This window comes from Brachyistius frenatus, unplaced genomic scaffold (assembly GCF_029030835.1).
Source record: "Brachyistius frenatus isolate BFR_SWC_R1_liver_20210118 unplaced genomic scaffold, ASM2903083v1 Contig_142, whole genome shotgun sequence".
In the NCBI taxonomy this organism is placed as follows: domain Eukaryota; kingdom Metazoa; phylum Chordata; class Actinopteri; family Embiotocidae; genus Brachyistius; species Brachyistius frenatus.
In genome coordinates, this window is record NW_027210741.1 from 45,652 (window position 1) to 65,610 (window position 19,959).

Sequence of the window (19,959 nt, forward strand, 5' to 3'; positions counted from 1 at the left end):
ATCAACCATAACTGAAACTGTGTGTCCAAATAGCCATCCTACCATAATATTTAGTATGACAGAAAAAGAGTAAGTCCCATATGCATGTGAAATAGAGAACAACAAAATGACCAGGATGTCCTACAACAGGACTACAGTTGTATTTTGGCGTATGCAGGCCAGCAGGCTTCTCTGGCTGTTTTGACCCACAATCCTCTGCTCAGCGGAAGATACGAGCCGCAAAAAGAAGAAGAGGAGGAGGAGGAGGCATTAAAAGGGAACATACTCTTCCCAAATAATACCCTTTTATTTTTACTGCAAAAATCTCGCTACAGATCGCAAACAGATACGACAAAGACTGCCAAAGTTCAAGGTGCATATTTATGACAAAGTAGTGCCTCCCAGTTTTATGCATACTGCATGTAACTACATATTTTGTAAGGGTAGCTGAAGTACATAACATGAGTAAAAACTACTATTTCCATCATTAGACCACAGGCGCTGCCACCCTCCCTCAGACATTTAGGTGGAAAAAAACCCACCAACGTTGGAGTTCTGTTTTAACGTCAACAGAACATTAATAATTGCTCTTCTGTCCGTAAAACAAATTATGTTTTGGTAAATGTGGAGTCCAGTCTGGCCTTCGTGTTTGTGTGGTGGCCTTGTTTTGAAGTTTTCAGACAACAATGTTAAGTTTAGTGAAGGGTGTGAACAGGGAGACATACCGGCCACACACTGGACCAAGGAATTTAACTTGAGGAACATAAATCCTCATCTTTACCCCATTTATGCCATTCAGCGCTTCTACATTCTAACAAAGAGTTCAATACAATCTTATACAATCTGGGCGAAGGTAAGCCCTCCAGTTCTGGCCTCCTCCGGTGCTCACTGTGGTGTTGGTGGTGAGATGCCTGGGTGGGCCTCATCAAAACATAATCCATCTCTCTTTTCGGCCGGACAGCAGCCCTCATTTTCCTGTGAGGAGACGCTGAGCCAGCAGAGGACCTCTTTAAAAGAGGCTACTGTCCTCTGCTGGGTGTGGAGTATCAATGCTGCTGTTGGCCAAACAAAGGCAACACACCAGGAGGCCTGAAGTGGCATATAAAGGAAGGAGAGGCCTTCTAAGGTAGCCATCCGGTTATCCCAACACTTGCTCTACACTTGGATTCTCTGCTTCAGGCCTGTCTATCTATTCAGGCTTTCCAAACTAAACGGGTGCAGTGTTTCACCAGTCTATCCCTGTATAATCAAGTCCACTGCTATTTATTTTATTGGCAAGCGCTGGGGCTTCTAGCATGTCAGAGAAAGGGTAAGACTGCAGCAAAGCAGTCTTGAAAACCACTTTAGGAAGGAGGAGGGGAAGAAAAGATGCCTCAAAACGAAATGGAATGAGTTGCTTTTGGCTGCAAGACTCAAGAACCATATAATAAAGCGTAATTTCAGCACACTTATTCTTCTGAGGGCACAATGTAATTAAAAATACGTTTCAGCATAGTTCATCGTCTCTGGTTTCCAAATGGAACGAGCTCTGCATATTTGATGAAAAACAGAAAATACAAGCACAGCAAAGCTGCAAATCTTTCAGGAGATGAATGGCTCCTACTGATGTGACAACTCGTGTGAAATATGACGACTGGGGAGACATATCAACTTTCAAATTAAAACTAAAAGGCACGGGATTGTATTATTGTTTCACGTTAGAAGGAATGGAGGAAAAGAGGCTGCTAACGTGGAGAAATGAAGGAGCGAACCCTTGCCAGAACTGTTTGACCTGCACCTGACCCTGCAGTCATGACAGGCCGGCGTGTGTGAGAACAAAGCTGCGTGTTTGTGTGTGACAAAATGTACGTGCTGCTTTTGCACGGCAGCTGGCACAGATGGGGTGTAATGAGTGTTGACTGAGTGTAGTGGTGTGAAAGCCACACCAGCCATCCCCCGACCCACCCACTCTGCCCCCACCCGCACCCGGCCCAGAGAATCAAAGGGCGCTTTAAGAGTCGATCTGCTCGGAGTATCGGCTGGTGGCGTGCTCTTTACACTCTCCTAAAATACAGGAGAGAAAAGCCAGATCGGCCAAGATCTGTCTTTGCCAGTGAAAGCGTGATTTCTAACATCCTTCCCAAATGCAAAGCTCCCACATCTGCACACGTCTGTGTTCTCCAACAGTATACGCTTTGCAGAAACCAGCAGCAGGCAGACTGTGGCGGTGATGATAGCGTCTACTGACTAAAATATGTTGCATTGGAAGACACATTTGAAAAAAATTCCCTTTGCTGATGATAATCTGCTTTCATTTGATATTTCTGCAGAGTTTCTCAAAAATACTGAGTTTCCTAAAACAGGAAGAAATCATAATGTATATACAGCATATGAGTGCAAAAAGGCAGTTCATGCTGACAACAGAGTGAAATATACAGTGCAGAAGTAAGAGCTAAATCTTTTTTTTTTTTTTTGTAGGAATATACATTTGAATTCTGCCTGTCCGCTTCTGTTCACCCTTATATATCCTGCTTTTTAATGCACCACATACAGACCATTACACTGCTATATCTACTGTTTAGACAGCTGGCATTTACTGTACTGTTAAGTCACATGTGTGGTTTAAAAGGTACAGCAGAAAATGTTGAATATTGTATATATTGTACATGTGGGATTTTTTGCTAACCCAATAATTTGCATTTATATTTATCTTTCACGGGTTAAATATACCACACACACATTGCACCAAATATAATCATCCCTTCTTAAAATAATAATGCAAATGTTGATATAAATGTCATGAAGATTTACAAGATGGTTGGGAAAATACCTGCTGATGCCCACTAAACCATCCAGCGCCACCTAAAAATACATTCAGCAAACACTGATGTAATCTTTCAGACATACACTATGTGTTGGTGCAAATGAGGAAGCTTGAGTATATGAGAGACAGTGCGGCAGACCACAGTAATGCAGCCATGTCTGACTGTCTGACAATTCAAGGCCTTCATCAGTCGAGGTTAAAGGCAACCGGTCTGTCTGAGTCACACTTAAATCAAGATGAGCGTCTGGAGGATCAGAAGATGGAGGTGCAAACTGTAGACTGCTGCTAAACTGCTAAACAACAAAAAGGGTGCAGACGAGTGAGGTACTTCCACAACACAAAGGTTCTACACTTCTAAAAAGAGGCTGTCGTTTTTATAACTGGGTAAAACATGAATTAAAATGTTGTCCAGACCCACATCACATAATTTAGATGGCTTTTTAAGACATTGATGTCCAGTGTGTCAAAGGCCAAGCTGGCGTCCAGGACAATTCAAATGGAGCACAGTCCTGCTTCTCTGTTTGGAGAAGACCTCATTGAGAGGGAGGAAACAGTAGCAGGTTTAAAACTAAATGGAAAAATGCCAGTAAATAGAGAGCTGTTAAAAAAGACTAAAATTAACTAACCATCTGATACACTGCTTTGAAAACAAAGGGAAATGCAGCCTGAATGGCAGGTGGAAAATAACTACATAGCGTTCCAGGGTTGAGAAATATAACAGAACTATGTTAAGTGTCGAGGATGGAAATTTTTTTTAGGACATCCATCTCTGTGTTGATGTGGTGCAAAATCCATAATTTTGTTAAATCAACCTGCAAGTTAAATATCAGGGGAGGGGGATTTAGGGATAAGGACCTTGTTTAGTCATTAGCTGGCTTTAAAAGAAGAAAGCAATTCACTAAATGCATCTTCCAGTGGTATAAAGAAAACAGAGGCACAGCAACTAAGCACCTCAACATTGAGCCAGAAAGTTGTCTTTACACTCCTCCTTCTCTGCAGTATACATACTTTCCTCTAAAACCCTTTTCCACTGAATGAAACCAAAACACTTTCCATGTCACTGTAGCTAATTAAAAAACAAAGATGCATTTTTGCTTTAACCATTCACACCAGCACAAGGTACTATGTACTTTATTGTTTCTGACATCCAAACTTTCAACAACCATCACCTTCAATCGCCAGAAATTGAAACGGGGTCATGGCATATGTAAGTGAATGTGTGCGTGTCATGGATTTTTGCAGTTGTTGGCTCAAATATTCTTAAATCCTGGTGGTGATAAATGATACAGGTCCCGACACTGATCCTGCAGAGCAACTGATAACTTATACAGTTTTTGGAGCTCAGTAGAAGGAAGAGAGCAGCGGAGATGATTGTCATGGTTTCTCATTAAGCACCAGAGGCCTTAAGTACAGCTGAATACAATGAGGTTTGAATCTTCCAATTGAATATTGAATGTTCAGATTTTCTACATGTTATGTACTGTTTGTACAGTACATGTGGAATATGTGTAAACACACTATTTTGTCATCCATTCATCTGACCATGTGGCCTCTATATTTCTGCCTGCTGTTGTTTTTGTCTATGCTATCAGTAAAGCCTCTCAGCCAGTGAACAATTGAACATTATGTCTGTGTTGTTGATTTAGCATGACAAAACAAATCTTGTGTTTCACTTTGGAGTGTGGAGTGAAGTAACTAAACGGATAGAAATTCAAAACCCTTCCCTTCCACTCAGGGAAAATGTTTTTGTAACGTGTGGCAAAAAGCTGCATTACAAATGAAAACTTATCAATTTGGACTTTTTCAAAGTCCTACAACTTCTACTGGCCTCCCTGAAATCTCTCCTAATAAGGAGTCAGACTGTTAATGATGCTAACCGGATAACATAGCTGAGCTTCAACTCACAACCAGAGGCTGTTCTGGCACATATGGATACTATTTGACCAAATGACCAGATGCTGATTTCCCAAACATGTCTGCCGTGCCAGCCACTGTTATTGTAAGAAGGTTTGACTGAGATTTTGCACCAAATAAAGTAAAGATGGAAAAATCCCTACATCCCTCCATGTTCCTCTTTTTCTAGTGATTCCTGCCTCGAGCACTGGCAGTTGAACCGGGGAGAGAGAGAGAGAGAGAGACAGAGAGAGAGAGACCTCCCTGACAGCCAAAATACTTCCTAAAATCAAGTTCCTCACAGGTTCCATCTACATGAATATCACTGACAATTCTACTAACTGTAACTTTCATTAATTTTCTCAGATGAAGAGCTAACACACTGCTAACATATCTGGCCCATGTGTGATCAGGGAGCACATGAGTCCTGGAGCTAAGCTAACAGTTGCTGTGCTAACACGTCTTTAGTATTTCCCTAAGTGGGGTCGGCTGCACTGCGTCAGCTGTCTGTGAGCTAATCTTCAGAGCAGGCAGGTTGCTGACAGATAGCACAAACAAACCGAGAGATGGTCCTGATACAGACAGCTGGCCCACAATGTTTGTGTGCGTGCCTGCGTGCGTGCGTGCATTAAACTTGAATGACATCCACATGAGAGTTAACCTTGAGAAAAAAATGTGCATGTATTTACAACAACACACACAGGCAGGACATTCCTCTTTGGAAAAGTGTTTTTCAGCATTTTTCTCCCATGATACTGTCACTGTGTGTGTGTGTGTGTGTGTGTGTGTGTGTGTGTGTGTGTGTGTGTGTGTGTGTGTGTGTGTGTGTGTGTGTGTGTGTGTGTGTGTGTGTGTGTGTGTGTGTGTGTGTGTGTGTGTAGTTAGTGTGCTGAAACTGCTTTATACAGACTGCTGGGGTAAGTAGTAAAAACATCCATCAACCTGTGTTTGCTGATTGTATTGTTCATATGCGTGTCACAGACGATGTGCAGGAATGCATGGGCATACAGTTTACTATCTGCATGCAAATGTGTGGACGCACACGTTTGTCTATAAAAATGTGTGTGTGTGTGTTACCTGAGGTTAGTGTTTTGGCTGTCCATGGGCACACGGGAACCATTTGGACTCGGGCTGCAGGAGAAAACAGGAGAAGGGACGAGAGGACAAGACAGAGAAAGACAAAAGGGGGAAAGAGAAGGTGAATGACAGAGAAGAAGATTGGAGCATTAAAAACAACAGGGGATGGGATTAAAAAAGGAAACAGAAAGAGGACGGATAGGACAAAGAGAGAAAAAGTGATGCAGAGGAGACAAGGAAAAGGGCAGAATGAAGGGAGATGAAACAGGAAATACAACAGGAGAGGAAGTAAGAAGACACAGAAGACACAAAAGAAAGATGGGAGAAGACCATCGACATAAACATGAGACAAATGGACAGGGGGGAGTGAAAAGTGAGAAGGAAAAAAAAAAAGATTAGGTGAGATGAATGAAGGTGCGACAGCCATCAGTGATCGTGTTACAGCAGACACGTTCACTGCTGGTGGATTTATGACTACGGTGTGTAAAAGCCCTTTGGTACAAAAATGAAGAGAAGATAGACCGATTGGGAATCTAAAAGTTTAGACTTGTTTTATGACAATAATATTATGAAAGATGTCTCACATGGACATAAGATGACACAGTACGTCAGACAGATCTGTAGTGTTGCCTTTAGGAAACCCTGTTTTTTTTTACCCCCCACATTCATTTGCATTTATGTTATTTTGACGTCAGGTCCTTTATAATTACTTGGTTTCTAAATGATTGTTGGTGTTTCAACACAACTTTTGTTCTGGATTTCTGTGTTTTTGTCACCATTAGAGTGAGTATTCAGGGTAAAAAAGGACTGATAATAAAACAGACATATTTGCATACTTGCAAAATTACAGAGGGGTAATGTAACCAGTGTAGGAGAGCAGAACCGGTCTAAATACTGAAACTGTACCACAAAAGGCAAATGTTTCTCTGTCCTTTTTAACACACATCTAACACAGTGCCATATTAACCACAGTAAAAATGATTGATACACTCACTTGAGCACTAGATGCAGGTTAGCAGACAGTCGCGGGTCTGTGAACTGTGTTGTTCGATTGTTGTGGTCGACAAAGTAGACACGGCCCGTTGCAGTGTTTCTGATCTCCCAGCCCGGTGGCAGTGGACCCAACTCCTCACAGTTTACATTGCTTAAGTCCCTGAATAAAAACATTAGAAACTGTTAGCAACAAAGATGTATTTTGAAACCTGTAAAACAACCTGTAACCTATAAATACATAGATACCGCATTAAAAACAGGCGTACTGACAAAACACAACAATACAATCACTTTAGAATTACTGGCTGAGAAATATGAGAACGTTTCCTTCTGACATGAATAACGGATACATTATTAATAATGCTGAACTATCTAGTGGATTGCCATCAGAGTTTCTTACATTATTGTCTTTTTGCACAATTCAGATTTTACAATTTTACAAATCCATTGCAGTGTTGATGCACTGATATTTTTTTCAAAAGTAAGTAAGGTAACGTAAGGAAGTCAGCAGTAGTGATTGTAACTGCATATAAAGAACAACTACAATAAAGAAACGACTGTTGAATTATTACTTTAATGGAGGATAATTAATAACTGCTATTAAATATTAAACAACATCAACAACACAATTTGTGTTAGCACTGGTATAAGTGATTACATATTTATAAGATTCTTATAAATAAAGCACATAAAGCCAATCGGAACATAATATCACAACTTTCAGCAGAAGCGCACAAATAACATATAACATTAAAACTGCAATAATCTTTCCTGTCTTATTTCTTGATTCTCTGTCATGTGCACTGAGATTCCTGCAGAAGAAACCCAAGTTCTGATCTGGGATATTATAGCCCGAGAAGGTCTTCAGCTGTGTGTGTGTGTGTGTGTGTGTGTGTGTGTGTGTGTGTGTGTGTGTGTGTGTGTGTGTGTGTGTGTGTGTGTGTGTGTGTGTGTGTGTGTGTGTGTGAGAAGTGAGGAAACATCACTCAGGGACAAAGCACATGCCTTGCTGCTGCACTCATCACGCATGCTGGCTCATTTTAGAGGCTCAGTCTAAAATGACCAAACCCAGCGGTTGCTGCAGTGAGTTGGATGTTGCTTCATCACTGAGCAGAAGCTACATCAACACATGGCCAAAAATGTAACGCAATGGTGCTGCCTGTAGTCTTTAGTGAATTTATTTGCAGAGAATTGTTGAGAAAGTGGTTCTGCATTCAATCATGCTGTCTCACACTCTGACTTGTGGTGCACTCAGTTCAACATGAAAATGTTCTTCGAACTTCACATTGGACCCAGAGGTCATGAGTTTGGCTGACCCTGACTTGAACATGAAATTTGACTCATAAGTGTTTTGTTTTTGTTAGGTCTGATCCAATCCAGTCAAATCCTGTTTGGTCTTGTCAGTTTGGCAAATAAATGTCAGGTTAGGAATAAAACAACACAGGCAGTGAGCACTGTGCTTTATTTATCATGTGTTGTTAATTCAGCGTGTTGTTAAATCCAACTTTGTCATGCTAATAGCTTTGAATAACCCTGATCAAAAGAGACCTGATAGGGGCTTTACATGGAGATACAAATCTGTCTAATAAGGATGGAAATATATGAACATAAAGGAGTTACCTGGGCACCCGGGGGTCGTGCCAAGTGCTGACTCCAGTCTGTGTGTGGAGGAAGTAGACCTGGCCCTGCTGAGTTGTTCTTTGCTCTAGAACAGAGAGGAAATCGATTTGAATTAATATGTCAAACAGGCAAAAACAGCACTGAAGCAAGCTTGGAACTGTTTCTGGGAGTGCTGTCTTGTAGTCCTGTCCAGATGGGTACAAGCATGGATAGCGAGCTTGTGTATTTTGGCAAAGGGGGAAGTCTGTTTATAATTTATGTGACAGGCAAACTGCTAGAGCACTGTTGACCGAAGGATTTCTTAAGGTGTGTGCCAACATAATCAATTAGTTCCTCTGTAGTCTCCAGCAGGCCTCCCCCAAGAGGATGGGGGGGGGGGAAGGGGAGTGAAGGAAATTTATCAAAGACTTCCATGAGTGCTTTTCCTTGCAGAGAGTTCCTTGATGTGCCCCTGGTTGCCTTGTTTTCACTTAAAGGTTAGTGTGTGTTCTGAAAGTAACCTACTCCTATTCATCAAAAACAAAGGAAATGGAAAGAAAACGCTGACACTTCTGCCAAAACCACTGATAAATATATTGTCAACAAATGAGGGGACAGAAGGAACCAAGAAGAAATCTGAGGGGGATGACATTCATTTGTAATCTCTCATTAACTTGTTGGATGAATGGAGAGTGAGTGTGTGAGTCAATGCTAGCATTCAGCGTGTGTGCTGCCCCAGCGTGGTGTTCTTGTGTTTATTCACCAGCTAATCCATCACTACCCCCCACCCCCCCGCCCCAACTTCCTACTGGCACAACTCATTTCCTATCCACCTCTCGCTCTTTTTTCCCCTCTCTCCCGCTCATTCTCTCTCACACTCTCTCACCACACCCAGCGAGTGGTTCAGAGGGTTCAGCTAAGGAATAAAGCTCTTGAGCTATTGGGCATCAGTGAGTCACTTTGTCCGACCTCAGCCGGCCTCAGTGGACATAGCAGGCCCTTTCAAAACGGGGCGCCGGTCCAACAGTGCCATTCTGAAGCGCTGGCATACAGAACCACACTTGAAATAATAATTTATTTTACAGACTCTGTGGGTATTGTGGGGTGCACTGTGGCTGACTGTTAGAAGTGCGCTCTTTCGGAATTATTTTTTTTTCCAATGTTGGAAAATATACTTGTGGAACTTCTCCATTATTTTCCCATTGTGTCTTGGACTGTAAGTAAAGACACGAAATAAGACAAAAATAGGGAAAAAACTTAAAATCCCTTCTAAGAGCTAAACACTAAGCAATGAAAACCATTCCTTACTTATCTTCAATGTGGAAATATTTATCTGCAGAGCCAAAACATTCCAACACTGGAAGTGAGAGGAGAGGAGAGGAGAGGAGAGGAGAGGAGAGGAGAGGAGAGGAGAGGAGAGGAGAGGAGAGGAGAGGAGAGGAGAGGAGAGGAGAGGAGAGGAGAGGAGAGGAGAGGAGAGGAGAGGAGAGGAGGAATATTAAAACACACCAAGTGATGATTGCAGTTGTCATAATGTGGTGATGTGGGAAAGGGGTGGGGACGGAGGGGAGGATAGCGAATTAGCTGAAGAACAGGACAGGAAGACGAGGAGAGAGAACAAAGTTACAAACGGATTCAAATGTTCTCACAAGAGAAAGGAAAAAATTTCAAAGTACCACTGCCTCCAGGCTAAAAACAAGAAACAGCCCAAAGAGCAGCGCACCAGGCCTTTGATCTGTGTATTTTTTGGGGTTATGCCTGAGACTATACAATACAATATGACTACAGCAGACTGTCAGCCAGCCAACACACTCTAAAGTGTTCCAAAAACATACTTCTCAGTCCAGCTACTATTGGATTTGATAACCACTGAAGTTTCAAAACATGTTGTGAGAATTTCCACATCAATACTGCATGGTCCTGAGCAGCTAGTGACATAATCACAATGGTACAAGTTATGTGATGTCCTCCTCACTGTATTTGAACTAGGATATAGTCCGTGCTCACAATCGGGAGAGTAGATTCTAAACGGCATTAGACTCAATGATGTTCTTTCAACCAGCGATGAGTTGATGAGTGGGGAGAGAGAGTGCCTATGTGTCTCACCATAACCCTCCGGCAGATCAGGCGGCGTGTGCAGGTGTGTTCGACTCATGTAGTTTCGGTGCCGCTGCGATCGAACCCGTCTCTCCTGGATCCGCTGCTCTCCCATTGGGCAGCTGGCCTCGGCCCCGTTGACGGGCGTCATCACTGGCGTGTTCTCGTCCACCACGCAGCTCAGCGGACGTCCTGATGGGCTGGAGTACTCCGACGCTGGTCTGGGGGAGTGCAGAGAGTGTGTTAATGTGTGTGCAGGCTGGGCTCTTTTCTGTGTCGAAGTTTACGTTTTTGTTTTATATTTACGAAACACAAAACAAAAATATATTGTACAAATCAAAGACAATTAAGACTTAATATTTGAAAGAACTTCTTGCTGTAAGCTCGATGAATGAATAGACAAGAACAACAAAGTGTAATTCTGAGGCGTTATTGTATCAAATAGGTGAGATATAAATGTTTGGCTTTCTATTTTGGTGAATGTATGTGATTCTGCAACATATGCATTTTATCAGTCTTAGGCCCTGCATGTTTATATATTTCCGCAATATTTCATCTAGACATACACAAAATAAGAGCGTACTTATTGCAAAACATCTTGTGTCATAAGTCCTCAAGAGGATAAATGTATTTTATCATACTGGTATATTTTTATGTCATAATGGGGATTATGGGATGAATAAAGGCCAGGACCTATAAACAGATATCTGATAGCAGACACAAAAACAGACGGGCTGACTTACTGACACTTTTTGTAAGTGTGTGTGTGTGTGTGTGTGTGTGTGTGTGTGTGTGTGTGTGTGTGTGTGTGTGTGTGTGTGTGTGTGTGGCCTGTCTGACCACTGTCTGGCCATCCAGTTACTGACGCCTTGGCTATCTAAAGCCCTGCACCCTCAACCCACAGCCCCTCTACACACTCTTCCTCCCTCCCACTTCCTCTCTTTCTGTGCTTATTTTTTTTCCCACCTCTGCTTCCACTTTCCCTTGTCCTGTCTTTATGTTTTACCCGTTCCCGGGTTCTGACCCAGTCCCACCTTTTACATTCTGTGTCCTCTCATGACAAGCTCATGGACGAGATCACACCCTCTCATTTCTTCAGTCCCCACCAGCTTCACCATTTCCACCTCCCTCAATCTAATAGCACTTAACCTTTCCCTCACCATTTCCCATCTGTCAAACTGCGTTCTGTTATGCTGCACTGGGGGCGACTAAAGATGTGTAGTAAGACTGGGTGTGGAGGTGGAGGGGGTTATTTGCTCACTCCACTAATGGCTCCACTGATACGGGCCAAGTAGGAAGGCGACAGTTGTTCCTGCAGCTACAGAAGCCAAAAGAAGCCTGGCTGCCCGACTGGCTGGCTAGTGTGTGTGTGTGTGTGTGTGTGTGTGTGTGTGTGTGTGTGTGTGTGTGTGTGTGTGTGTGTGTGTGTGTGTGTGTGTGTGTGTGTGCGTGTGTGTGTGGGTGCGCGTGCATGTGTGTGTGTGTGCGCACGTGTGTGCGTGTTGGGGTGGGAGCCAAGGAAACTGACAGCAACACACTCATTATCAAGAAACTTATTGTTGTGTTGTGAGTGGAAGCTTAGTTTTTTTGAAAAGGGAAGTGGGGAAATGTACAACAACTTACATAGACCCCCCACCGGCTTGGTTGTCATTTGTTCTGGATTACATTAGTATGACTGCAGTAGAGCAGCCAGTAAAATATTCAGGATGATATTATTTGTTAAAAGTTTCCATTTTAAAATGATACTTTTCTGGTAATGTTCTACATGGCTTTAAGCATGAGTGGAGGATGTGCTCTGATGTACCTGGTGGGTCTCTCCCATTGCGTGGTGCGCGTTATGTGGTTCAGGTACTGTATCCTTCCAGAGGCTGTCCTCCTCTCTTCCCAGCTGTTTAATGCACATATCAAGACAAACTGGTCAGAAAACGTCATCAAACTCCCAATAAAGCAATATTAACAAGAATAGTTCTGACTTGCTAATTTAACAGCCCTGTTAAAAGGAGAATCACTAGTGGGCATACAGTTGAACCATATAAATGTATATTTTTAAAACACATCAAACAATGCCCAGAAAAAAATAAAAGATTTAATAAAAAAGGTTGAAATTCTCTCCTTATAAGCCACATGTCTTCTAAATTTGTTGCAAGCACAGTAACAATCAAAACTACTGTTTCCAAACACAAAATATACCTGATTTTTCAAATATACACTGAAAAAGTCCCAAATATATACCTCCACATACTGTACAAACTACAGAATGCATCTTCACAGATGTCTTTTGTGAATTCAATCAAAATAGCTCCAGAAAAATTAAAGATCAATAAAAGTACTAAAAGCTAATTAGAAACCAATTTTTTTTTTTTTAAGAAAAACTTGAGGACACTGACCCATCAGGTAAGTCATTGTCAAACAGACGACTGCAGTCTACCACTGGTCCTCCGGTCCCGATGCGATCTCTGGACTGAAGACTTACTACAAGTAACACAGACAAGAAAGATGATACATCAGTAACATTTTACTGTTCATATGGCTGAAGCAATGAGGACTAATACCAAGTAATTTCAGTATTTTGTATAAATTCCACATATTTTTGTGTTACAGGTTTATCACTTAAATAACGAAAATCGTGTGCTCGGTAGTGTTTAGACCTTTAAATATTATTTCACCTTTTGTTTAACCTCTCTTTTTACATTTCAGTAGTTCTGCGTGTCAGAGCCAAAGATACAGAGCTGATGACTTGACTAGTTTGTTACACAGTTTAATCAGCCGGAGGAGACAATGCCGGGTGGTCATCCTCTTAAGCCAGTAATGAAATACAGACACTGTGGTTACACAGGCCGATGTAAAGATATACACATATAATATATCTACAGCTTTACTTGTTGTATTTCATTCAGACTTACAGTATAGGTGACTGAAAGTGCATTTCTTACCTACTATCTGTCCTCTCACAGTATCATTGTCATTGGGGCCCAGCTTATTCAGATCCAGTCTCTGATCTGCAAACAACACAAACACAGGCATTTATTCCGCACCGGTCCCCATTTACAACTTTTAAAAAGTTAACGCTGAGTTACCAAGCACTCAGACCAAAGAACAAGAAAGTATAAGAGCCCGTGTTGGTAGAGGCATGGTGCTTCAGGTTTCGGTGAAAATATGACTAAATAATCAGGAAGGCCATCTTGAGTAATAGATTGGTAAATCTGAAGATTTAATAGATGCACAGGGGTTTATTGTAAAATGAAAGAGAATGTCATAATCCTGCAAAGTAAGCAGAGGAACCATTTTATCTTCTGCAGTGATGATCACGAGGTAACAGAGCCAGAGCCCTGTTCATGTTATATTGTATCTTCCAGGAATGTGCACTCAATATTACAGCATTGACTCCTCCCTCCCTCCCCCTTTAAAAAAAAATCCAGGATCTATGAAAACGTAATTATTGTTCATTTCAAAAGTTCAAGAACCGGAAAAGGAAAAGTTTACCTACTTGACTGAAAGTCTATTCTTAGAAATCCTTCTATTTGTGTTTTTAATAGTTATTTATGATTTTTAGGTTCCCAGTTTATTCTTAGTGTTTGGGCACAGGATTCTTCAAGTGTTCATGTCCCACTTGTGTAAGTTTCCATATTGGACCTAAACTGACTTCGAACTAGTTGTGATGTCACAAATCCTGTTGGTAGACACACGGTTTAAATTTTGATATAACTTTTCCTCATCAGGAGAGGAATTTGACAAAAGTCTTTTAGAATTAAAGTCTGCACAGTGAAGTAAAAATTGAAAAGAAAAAAGTAATTTCTGGATCTGGAGACACCGAATGTGATTAAAATTGGACAGAAAATCTGTTAGTTTTGTTGTTTCTGGATAAACAAACAGTTACTGTGCACTCAGCAAAAGGCAGCACCGCCAGACACAGGCAGCACAGAAACATGATCCAAGACTCTGAACAAGATCCAGACACAGATACACTCAGCACACACACTAACTAAATCCTTCAAAGAGACTTATGCATGACCAGTTCAACTTACCAGCACCGGAGCAATATCCATTAATTCCCATTGACAATACAACATGTGTGTGTACATAAATTCATAAAGGAGCGCTAAAACCAAAGTCTGCCTGGATTTGTCACATCTTTGGTTTGGCTATATGATTATATATGCACATGATATAACATGTCAGTGTCTATGTAAAGACTGAACAATCCTGTAGCTTGTTTCCATACGTGTGTGTTCGTGTTTGTGTGCACACAAGTGCATCTGTTCCGGATACGTGTCTAGACTAAACAGGGATGGTCTAAGCCTTACATGGCCAGAATAGCAAGCAGATTTTTTTCTCTTAAATAAGAGAGGAGGGAAACGGAGAGACAGAACATTTACAGACCTTTAACCACAAACCCTCACCACACCATTCAGTTCCTCAAAGCTATTAAAAATGTGTGCTGCAAAAGACTAAACTAAATGTGTGTTAATGTGCACATGCAGACCCACAAGTTGATCCACATGAACTTAAGTCTAAGGCTTGGTTCATTTAGTTCATGCACACCTTTCTCGGCATGTCTGTATGCACAATCAGCAAATCAGTAAATATAATTGGCCATTACATCAACATTACAAACTCAAAGGAACAACAGGGTTCAAAGTGAGGTTACATGTGTAGCGAGTCGAGTCATTTTGAAAAATTGGTGGTGTGTTAGTGAGTTTGCGGGTATAGAAGTGAGGTAGACGACTTTAGAGGTTTGCGTCTGCGATGCAACAGCAGGAAATGGAGCTCATTGCAGAGCCAGACAGACTTATAGTAAAGACAACTATGCTGTATCCCCTATTGCAAGACTTTGCAAGAACGTCAGTGTGTGTGTATGTGTGTGTGTATTGCTATCGTTGTGTGGACCAATTTTTGTTACAAAACGTATTTATGAGGACAAACACACTTTGAGAGGACATTTAGGTTGGCCCTCACTACTTTGAAGTGAATTTGAGGGTTAAAACTTGGATTTAGGGTTAAGATTAAAATGAGGTTAGGGGTTGAGGTTAGGCATTTGTAGTTGTGGTGGTTATGATAAGGGGCTAGGGAATGCATTATGTCAATGAGTGTCCTCACAAGTATAGAGAGACAAGCACGTGTGTGTGTGTGTGTGTGTGTGTGTGTGTGTGTGTGTGTGTGTGTGTGTGTGTGTGTGTGTGTGTGTGTGTGTGTGTGTGTGTGTGTGTGTGTGTGTGTGTGTGAGAGAGAGATAGTGGGAGTGGGGGGTGCAGTTTGGTGTCGGTTTGTACTGGATGACAAGATGTGCTCTGTAAATGACTTCAAGGAAACAAGGCAATTCCAGTAATGTATTTTTGTGTGTTTGGGTTGTTTTTAATGTTTGTGCCTGTGTGTGTGCACACATCTTGGTTAGACCTCAGACTGGGCAGTATTCATGTGTCTGCAGCACGCAGGACAAAGGGATAATGTGAGGACTGGTGTCTTGTCATAGATCATGTATCCCTGTCCACTTCCTGTGGCTGAGATAAAGTATAATTTTGCCATGTTGGCTGTACAGTAAGTGGCTGGTCTGGAGCCTAACTGGAGCCTGCAATGTCTGTTTCTGGAAGTTTTGGACACATCTCAGGGCAAGTCCCCTGCCACTCAGTGAGGTAAAAGTATGCTTTCATGGTCATTTGTGGCAACAATGACACTGTTGTTGATTTTGTTGGATTAGAAGGTGAACTTTATGAGCCAAAAATGCCATTTAGGAGCAAATCTAAAAGGTGCTGGAAACTAACCTAAAGGCATAGTTTGAAGTTGGCGCAAGAGGCCGTTTCATCTGGGTCAACAAAACTGCAACTGACTGCATTCATGGATCCAACAATGCAGTTTGGATAAAGTAAAAGCACCCAAAAAAAAAAGACAATTATTTTCAGACAGAAAACTCTTTAGGTGTTTGGGAGGCATGACTGTTTAGAATGGATTAATGGAAATAAGAAAAACGCAGGACACAAAAAAAAAAAAAGGGGGGGAAAAATGTAACTCAGTGTGGTCTGGTACATGTCTGACGGTCTGTGTTTAAGACAGATCCGAAAGATGGATTGAAGGAAAAGAGCAGAAAGAGTGGAAGGAATGTTAATTTGACAGAATGGACTTCAGTTAAGTGTATACTGTATGTGTCAGCGTCCACCGACTGGTACTGCCAAAAAGGCCGGCAGGGCTAACAAGCATGTAGCCTCAGACTGCACAGAGAAAATAAAGAGCCTAAATATGTTGGAAATGAAAGGACACAGCAGTCTAAAGCTGGGAAACTATTCATTTGATAATGATTGCATTTGTGTAAAAACATAATAGATGCTCTCTCATGTAGCTTGAGACACATCATCCGTTACTAAACAGCATCTTTCTACTGTTTTTCTGATGGAGTTGTGTTGCTTTAAAACAAACTGTGGGCACTGATTTATTCCTTGGTGCCAGATGTCTACAGCAGGCAGTATTTCTGATATGTGTTGCCTCAAGGAGTTGCCCTGTGTGTTGTAGCCATAAATCTTATGGAAATGAATGGCTGGCATAAAAGCTGCAGCAGGTTGCGCGCTGGGACACGGCTCACATTGTACAGAGGCAGCAGCAGGATTGGTCGTTATCAAACTGTGGCAGCCAGATTAAAACACAGGAAAGACAGCCGTCCTGGTTCATGGACATGACGTTTGTCTCTCTCAGAGACTGTTAGTGTGGTCTACATATTTGTCTGTCCATGTGTAATGAGATGAGTGCAGGATGAGCAAAGATTATTCAACCATTCATTCTGTATTTAGCGTGAAGCCTCCCCATCACTAACAAGCCAGACTGCCACCTGAGAGTAAAGGCCACGGTAATCATGCAGTTAGAGCAATATGACACCAGAAACTAGAGCCTGATCGATACTGGAATTTTGGGGCAGATACAAATATTAAGGAGTAAAGAAATTCCAATATTATTAAATATACCAATATTCTTTGGAATATAAACACTTTTTTTTTGTTTCAATGACCCCTCAAATGTGATTATCAAACACTCGTGACAGAGAAATGTGATTGAGGTGGAGGCACTATATGTTATAGTTTGTCTTCACTGACATCATTGCACTGATAAAGTAAACTTCACTGGGAAACTAAAAAGCATAAATAACTATTAAAAACACAAACATAAGGATTTCTAATCTACCCCAAACATCATTTTTTTAAGCATCATGTTTTGTGAAAAAAGTTTTCATGTTGGCGCATATCAGCCAGCATATACAGAGATACAGATGTATCTGTGATAGGTCAATACCAGCCAATATTGACCACGCAGTGACCTGTTTTAGTGAATGCTCACGTGCACACAATTGTGCACACAGAAATACAAACAGGTCCTTACAGCCTGTGTCTTTGAGTCTGTTGATGGTGTTGGACAGGAGGCGGACACAGCCGAGGAAACCTGCGCCCTGCTTTTTGTGGATCTTTTTGTGGTTCCATACACTGATGGTGATGGAGTCTGCCTTTCCGATGTATCTGACAGAGGAAGAGTGACAAAAAAAAATAGTCAATAAAACAGGAAAGAGGAGTGATGAAAAAGCAGTTTTCAATACTGACATTATAATTGTAAGGATCCCATCAGACATTGAACTTATGAGCACATTACAGTGAGCTCATACTTGGGGGAAAAAAAGGGTTATCTTCACCTGACATGATATAGAACTTGGAAATTAAATGAACTCTTAACCTTAGACCAACTTGCACTTTCTAAAACATTAACAAATACAGAAACTGAAAACACATTTTGTGATGTTCACTGTGTAATGGTGCAGATTAGCGGAATTTGAAGTAACTCGTGTGTACACAGACTTAGCACAGCTAAGGCCAACCTAGTCGTGGTTGACGAACAGAGGAAGTCACTGTGATGTGCTCCACCACTGTCTGAGGCCCAGATAGCTTTTACAGTAAACACACATTTCACATGACATTCAAATCGCACATTCACTGACACGTGCAACTACAGCCTAGCAGCCATCTCCGATACCAAAGTCTACAACAGCTGTACATCAGCATCAAGGTGTGGGGCTTTCCAACTCAAGACATCAAAACATATAGGTTTAGATCGTACACCAAAAAATGGAAGTTGGCAAATTGATGGACTGAAATTAAATGAAAAGTCGTGTGAGTCGTGGATCTTTTTATGCGTCTTGTGATTTACTTTCTATGGGACAAATTTCTCTTTATCAGTATATACTAATGAGTTCATGATTCTGACCTAATTCTAGCTTGTTAAGACTATTTGATGACGAACAAATAAAAGAACAGTATTTTGTCATGAAAGCTCCAATTTCTTTCTCCAATAAAGGTGAGTTATTAGAGTGTGTATTTGCCAATAAGTTGACTTACAGATTCGAAAACCACAGGAGGTAAACTGTGGCTGTGTTCCAAATGGTGTACCTCCCCGAGTACACTGACTAATAGTACTCTTACATGTTAGAACACTGACTTGTGTAGTGCTTGAATTTCAACAGGTTTGCGTTGTCTGAAACCCACACTGCCGTTCTGCAATTACTGGAAAATAAGTGTAGTATTTGGAAAGTTTCGCTCTCGGGTTTAATTCTTTTACCCGGAAGTAAACGTTGCCCCTCTGTTTCACACACACAATAAACATACTGGTATAACTGTATGGTGGTAGTTAGTAAAAAATAAACACTTTTGTGAGGTGTTCCGCAACAGCTGTCAGCTGCAGTTTGAAAATACTTTACGTCGATGGTACCGGCGATACTACATCCCCCTCACCGGTAGCCGTAACCTGACTGCACCACAGGCCTGTCAATCAAACAGACACGCTCCCCCAAAACCCGTCTTTTTGAAGCTTATTTTATAATTAATAACGGGATTATTTTCAGATGGACGGCCAGAACACTAATCTGGAAGAGTGAATTTAGCGAATGACATACAGAAAACTTGTGGAGAAATATTATTGACAGAGGATGTTAGGAGGGAAGTTGAATGGCAGTCTTTTTTGAGCCAACCGGTGGTATTACACCTTAAGGCACTTCCACATCGGCCTCATTTTTCAGAGCCCTGAAGCTACATCCACTTTTATATACAGTCTTTGGTTTTTACACACCATATGATGACAGCGGTATTATAGATAATATTTTGTTTGTTTGGGAAGAATTTTTACGCAAAGAAAATCAGAAATGAGAGAGAACAGTAGATGGTTTTGATGATTTGCATTTTTTAACAAAGAAGTTTTAATGTTTACTTTGATGAGACAAATTTTGAGTTCATCTTTGATTGGAATGGATTATATTCTAATATTATTGTATTATTATTTTTCCGCTTGGGTTTGTGCATTTTGTGGTGCGACTCAAACCACCTCTCCGAGGACATTAAAATTATCAATATTTTCCCCCTACACGGTGTGGTTGAGATCACTGTAATGCAGAGGTGTGCTGGGCACAGCACTGTCTCGAGGCAACAGAAAACAGAGAACTGAAATAGCAGACAAAACAATGAACAAGTGTCTGAGGATAACAGACCAGGTAGAACAAA

General features: G+C 41.3%; 1 protein-coding gene across 1 annotated transcript in view; it reads right to left on the reverse strand.

Moving 5' to 3' along the window:
• LOC138630794 (E3 ubiquitin-protein ligase SMURF2-like) overlaps positions 1-19,959 on the reverse strand; it is a 60,695-nt gene that overhangs the window by 11,418 nt on the left and 29,318 nt on the right. The window contains exons 4-11 of the mRNA XM_069715363.1: positions 17,801-17,934; positions 13,375-13,440; positions 12,829-12,913; positions 12,246-12,329; positions 10,451-10,662; positions 8,366-8,450; positions 6,747-6,905; positions 5,753-5,806 (exon numbers count right to left, since the gene is read on the reverse strand). Of these exons, the coding sequence (XP_069571464.1) occupies positions 5,753-5,806; positions 6,747-6,905; positions 8,366-8,450; positions 10,451-10,662; positions 12,246-12,329; positions 12,829-12,913; positions 13,375-13,440; positions 17,801-17,934 (879 nt within the window). The remainder of the gene's footprint in view (positions 1-5,752; positions 5,807-6,746; positions 6,906-8,365; positions 8,451-10,450; positions 10,663-12,245; positions 12,330-12,828; positions 12,914-13,374; positions 13,441-17,800; positions 17,935-19,959) is intronic.